This window comes from Postia placenta (genome assembly GCF_002117355.1).
Source record: "Postia placenta MAD-698-R-SB12 unplaced genomic scaffold POSPLAscaffold_3, whole genome shotgun sequence".
Taxonomy (NCBI): domain Eukaryota; kingdom Fungi; phylum Basidiomycota; class Agaricomycetes; order Polyporales; family Adustoporiaceae; genus Rhodonia; species Rhodonia placenta.
Genome location: NW_020169834.1, coordinates 515727 through 521380, shown reverse-complemented (window position 1 = coordinate 521380; position 5654 = coordinate 515727). Strand labels below are relative to the sequence as shown.

The window sequence follows — 5654 nt, the reverse complement described above, 5'->3', positions numbered from 1 at the left end:
ATGCGGACTTTTCTAGATAGAAACCAGACTCTGTCTGGACCATGACATCATTCTGACATCATAGGTAGGAGCTAGGCTCAGGCACTAGGCCATAGGCCGGTCAATTCTGGACCCTAGGCCCAGGGCAGGGCAGGGCCAGACTATGACATCATATATGACATCATAGAGCACATGATACTTAGTAATCCTTACTTGGCTAGGTACCAGGGGTCCATTACCGGTCTCTGGGGGGTTTTCCCTCATGTATATAAGGCAGCATCCTGGGGCACCCTGTCCCCCAGTTCTATTCACTTTGTTGTTGCGCTTAACAGCATTACCTCCCCCACACTTAAGTGTTACTATCTCCCCCCCTTACCATCAAGCTATAAGGTGGGTTTATAGGTTTTGTGATAGTTGAATAGAACTGCTTTAAGGTGCACTGGGCCCTGGCAAGGGTCCCTTGCTACCTGCTTTGTTACAGGGCCTATTGGTCGTTGCTATGCCCCTATGCTGCAAAGCGTAAGGTGGCCTTTTCATGTGGGTTCTGGGGGTTATGGTTTGTCAACCCAAAGTGGCAATACCTTTTTGCGAAGCACCTACCTTTATTGGTCAGGGTTGAACAATTGGTGTCAACATGCTGAGCTTTTCGCCAGTCCCTAGGCGTAAGGGGAGGTTGCTGCCTTATGGGCAACATGCTGGAATGTGGTTTACCATTCTATGAGGCCTTAGGGCTTACAATGGATAACCAGCATGGGCAGCCTTAGGGAGAGTGTAAGATTCTTCCAAAACCACTTGCAGTGGGCGTGGAAACCCGACTGAGATCTGTATTCCCCCCTCCCTACCTGCTGAGAGAGAGCAGGAGGACGCCGACACGAAGCACGACCAATGGACCCTGTAGTATAGCACATACCCTTTTCTTCATTCTGAAAAGAGCCAGCTGAAAAGCTGTTATCTAATCCCCTCTGCCGTAGCCATGCCGAAAGTCAAACCTTTCATTGTCACTGCCAAGCACGAGCCGACAGGCCTGCTTGAGTGTATCACCATCCACAACATGCACAAGTTCGACGACGTTGGCAAACCTTGCCGAATTGTACGCCCCACCATCAAGCCACTCATTCGCTGCCCCTTCAACCCTGAACGTGCTGAAAAAGCGAAACACGACATTGAGGAGCTTGCACTTTGCATGCATCTCTTCAAGAAGCAACAGTTGCTCGATCGTATCTCCAACCCCGCTCCCCCCCTCATCGATCACATCGATATGTAGGCGGGACCCTCCTATGAATACGAACCACCCAAGCCACTCCCCAACATTCACTTCCAGCGCATGAAGATTCTGTTGTGCACATCTGAGTACAACGAGATGTTTGCCGCTACAGCCGACAGGCTGGAACCGGTGTTCGCTCGGATGGAAAAGGAAGAAGGAAACTTGGAGCCGGAAGTTGTGGCAAAGGTCAGGAGGATAGGTGATGGGTTCGACAAGTTGTATCATGGGCTGGAGAAAAAGGCATGCCAGCTTACCAACAGGCACTGGAGAGTTATCAAGCGCAACCTGAAAAGGATCGGGCATGTCTCCTTTGAGGACTTAAGCAGTCGCCTGCTGGAGATTTGTAATGAGTTGGCTAGCCTAAACATCATCTTCAAGTATGAAGTGTAGATAGTGGAATAAAGATTGGCAATCTTTTTTGGCATAATTGGCTTATATGGCATGAGAAGGAAATCTCCTTTGCTTCACTTTTTCTTTCAATTATAAGTGAATACGGGCTAATCACTACAATAAGAAATGACCCCATACATTCCCTTTGTTCCAACCGAAGCATTCGCTATCGCCATGGAAGAAGAGTGGCACAATGCAATCTTCCAGAACGTGAACGTCTCTGACGAACAAGCAGCTCTGCTGCAAACAGTTCCTGCGAATGCCGCAAAATCGACCACTGGACGAGTCAGAGACTGGATTGGTCGCCTGACCTTAGAAATAAGCAGGCACTACGACGGATACCTTCAGAGCCTCCTTCGAGAGGTTGAATCCCTGCACATCACGGTCCAGAATCAGCAGGCACTAGTTGATTCCTACAAGCGACAAGTCGATGCGCTACCTGCGTCAACGGGTAGTGGTCATTCCCGTCAACCTAAGATTGGGGAACCTCCGGCCTTCAAGGGCAGTGAGGATAAGACCAAGCTTGAGGAATGGCTGAACCTGATCGTACTGTGGTGCGAGCATGAGGGAGTGGCCACTGACAAACAGCGAATTGTCACGGCCCTCTCGAAGCTGCAAGGACCAGCTCATCAGTACATGAAGAGCTACTATGTGAAAATGCGGGAAGGAAAGGATCTGGGCACCTGGAAGGCATTTGTGGCAGAACTAGCCCAGATATACGGGCAACACAATGACAAGGAGGGTGCAAAGAAGGAGATCACGGCTCTGTTCATCAATAAGGATCTGGCCTCGAAGGACTTCGTGAAGTACGCTGAGAGGTTCCACACCCTTGGACATTTCACGGAGTATGACGATAGTCTTCTCATCGACAAACTCCGGGAGGTTATACCTCGTGACATGCAGTTGGTGTTGGCTAGAAAGAACGAATCTACCTTGCCAAAGGATTGGACATTGTTCCTCGACATCTTGCTTAACATCAACAAGATCGTCAACCTGGAGAAGACATGAGGCTCGGTATTCAAGAACAGTGGCTCGGATAATGGCGGCGCTGTTCCCATGGACATCGATTCGGCTGAAAAGTCGAAATCGAAGGGTCAAGGAAAAGGCAAGACAAAGGACGCTGAGGCCGCCTCGACAGAGGCAAAGAAGTATTGCGTCATCTGCAAGTCGAAGACTCATAACACAGATGATTGCTACAAGTTGGCCAAAAATGCGGACAAGCGGCCGAACACCCAAAGGGATGGCACAAAGAAGGTGCAAGGAGGAAGCGGTAATCCTGCGGCCAAGAAGGCTAAGAAAACGCGGGTTATTCAAGTTAAGCTTACGGATAGCGAGGACAACACGCCCCCGTCCACAAAAGCTGTGAGCGCCAACACTGCGAGAATCGAGGAGATTGTGGAAGTCGAAGAATCGACTCTGGCTGGGAAGGATGAACCCCAGCTATCTGCAAAGACAGAACCCACCGCAGCTACCTCGGATTTTTGGAAGAAGTACATGTGACTACCTGCGAACATGTACTTAAGGAATCGGCACCCACTGTCGGAATCAATGTAGATAGTGTACACAGCATTGTAAATATCTCTCGCAACAAGAATTCATTCACTCTGCCTGTGACACTGTGGGTATACAGAAAGAAAGTGCAGGTCGAAGCTTTGATAGACTCAGGGGCCACAACATCATTCATCAATTGGTCAGTTGTTGAAAGTAACAGCCTGGTGACACATAAGCTGGCAACCCCGTACAACATTTATAACACAGACGGGACCTCCAATAAAAGCGGCCAAATAAATAAGTCCGTTAGAGCCTACGTCGAAATAGGATCACATAAGTCGACACACCCACTGCTAGTCGCAGATTTGGGGAGTAAGGACATGATCCTCGGCATGACCTATCTCAGGAAACACAATCCTGAGATCGACTGGGCCAAAGGGGAGTGGAGGTACACCAGGTGCCCTGAGAGCTGTGCCCCCAAAGCTCGTAAAACTAATCGTGTGACTAATGAAGAAACCGATGAGCTTCAGTTACCAAGGGAGGAACCCTTAGTCACTCCGCTGAATGCCTTAGGAGAGGAGTGTACTGAAAATCCATATATCAACTGGATCTCGACAGACGATCCTGAGGACCTACAAATGGCAGAATTTGTCGCAAGCATTCTGAACAAGAATGTTGAGGAGGAGGATGCGGACACCACCAAGTGGAAGTCTCTCATCCCTGAATATCTACACGAGTTCGGGGACATATTCTCACAAAAGAAATTGGAGCGGATGCCGGAGCGCAAACCATATGATCATGGTATTGACTTCGAGGAAGGAGCTGCCCTACCTCGACCGGCCAAACTATACCTGATGTCTCCAAAAGAGAGGAATTTTCTCGATGAGTGGATCAACGACGAACTCTGAAAGGGGTATATTCGAAAGTCCAAAAGCCCGCTAGCCTCTCCTGTTTTCTTTGTCAAGAAACATGATGGAGGGCTTCGTTTAGTTGTGGATTACCGGAAGATCAATGACGTAACTGTGAAGAACCGTTATCCAATACCCCGCATAGCAGACTTGATTGATACACTCAGTCAAGCATTGATATTCACTAAGATTGATCTGCAATGGGGATACAATAATGTTCGCATCCGGAAGGGTGATGAATGGAAGACGTCTTTCATCACACATCGAGGGCTATATGAAGCCACGGTCATGTACTTCGGATTCTGCAACGCACCAGGAACTTTCCAAGTGATGAATAACGTACTCGGTGATTTCATACGAGGAGGAAAAGTCATAGTCTACCTTGATGACATTCTCATCTGTTCGAATGATCTCAAGGAACATCGTAAGCTTACAAAGGAAGTCCTGAAGTGGCTGAGGGAGAATAATCTATTTGCTAAACCGGAAAAATGCTCCTTTGAAAAAAGCAGCATTGAGTACCTCGGCATGATTATCTCCAAAGGACATATCGAGATGGACCCGAAGAAAATTTCAGGAGTAGCTGAGTGGCCACGGCCTACTAAGGTCAAACAAGTCCAAGCTTTCTTAGGCTTTGCAAACTTCTATTGAAGATTCATCAAGGACTTTGCCAAGTACGCCAAACCGCTTACTATGTTGACCAAGAAGGATCAACCATGGGTGTGGGATGTGGTGCAGGAAGAGGCATTCAATGGTCTGAAAGAGACCTTTACCTCAGCGCCCATTCTTCGAATCCCGGATGCAACGTCCCCATTTAGACTTGAGACTGATGCCAGCGACTTCGCGACCGACGCAGTTCTCTCCCAATTGGACCCAACTGACAAGTTGTGGCACCCAGTTGCCTTTTACTCGAAGTCACTCGATGTTCTTCAGTGAAACTATGAGATATATGACAAGGAGATGCTTGCTATCATTCGAGCACTTGAAGAGTATAGGCATTATTTGGAGGGACATTCGGACAAATTCGAGATCTGGTCGGATCATCTTAATCTGGCTTACTTCAAAACTGCCCAGAAGTTAACCAGGAGACAAGCGAGATGGGCTCTGTACCTCACGCGATTCAATTTTATTTTGCGCCATAAGCCAGGAAAAACAATGCTTACCGCCGACCCTCTGTCCAGGAGGCCAGACCATGAGGAGGGGGTGAACCTCGATAATCGAGATCAAACTTTATTGAAACCGGAGTTTTTTGCAATCAATGCAGTCGAGGCCTCCCATGAGTCGCCCGTTAATGACGATCAACTCCTGAGGGAAGTGAAGGAAGCACTCCTACAAGATGATGTGACCAAGAATTATCAGCAATTGCTGAAGTCAGGTCCTAGAGAATTCGGCAAGTCCCTTGTGGACTGGAACTATGAGAATGGATTGTTGCTTTATCGCGGCAAAGTATATATCCCCAACAGCGAGCAGGACCACTTGCGTAGGCGTATAGTTCAAATGCATCATGATCTCCCTTCAGCCGGACATCCCGGAAGGTGGAAGACATATGAACTCGTCTCACGCAACTATTGGTGGCCTAGCATGTCGGTATTTGTCAAAAAGTATGTGACTTGGCTGCGACATTT

The 5654-nt window shown here is 48.3% G+C and overlaps 3 protein-coding genes across 3 annotated transcripts; 1 reads left to right on the top strand and 2 right to left on the bottom strand.

Annotated features, from left to right (window-relative positions):
• Nucleotides 1–704: 704 nt before the first annotated feature.
• POSPLADRAFT_1134762 (hypothetical protein) lies at nucleotides 705–1546 on the bottom strand (the record flags this gene model as incomplete). The annotated part of the gene is made up of 3 exons (XM_024484516.1): nucleotides 705–821; nucleotides 890–902; nucleotides 969–1546. 3 exons carry the CDS (start codon nucleotides 1544–1546, stop codon nucleotides 705–707), a joined length of 708 nt encoding a protein of 235 aa, XP_024341520.1.
• Nucleotides 1547–1759: 213 nt separating this feature from the next.
• On the top strand, nucleotides 1760–3187 carry POSPLADRAFT_1135133 (hypothetical protein; the record flags this gene model as incomplete). Its single annotated transcript, XM_024484546.1, has 2 exons — nucleotides 1760–2535; nucleotides 3157–3187. 2 exons carry the CDS (start codon nucleotides 1760–1762, stop codon nucleotides 3185–3187), a joined length of 807 nt encoding a protein of 268 aa, XP_024341519.1.
• Nucleotides 3188–4302: 1115 nt separating this feature from the next.
• Nucleotides 4303–4500, bottom strand: POSPLADRAFT_1135643 (hypothetical protein; the record flags this gene model as incomplete). The annotated part of the gene is made up of 2 exons (XM_024484596.1): nucleotides 4303–4374; nucleotides 4423–4500. Coding segments are annotated over 2 exons (150 nt in total), but the record flags the coding sequence as incomplete, so codon positions are not given.
• Between the last annotated feature and the right edge of the window lie 1154 nt (nucleotides 4501–5654).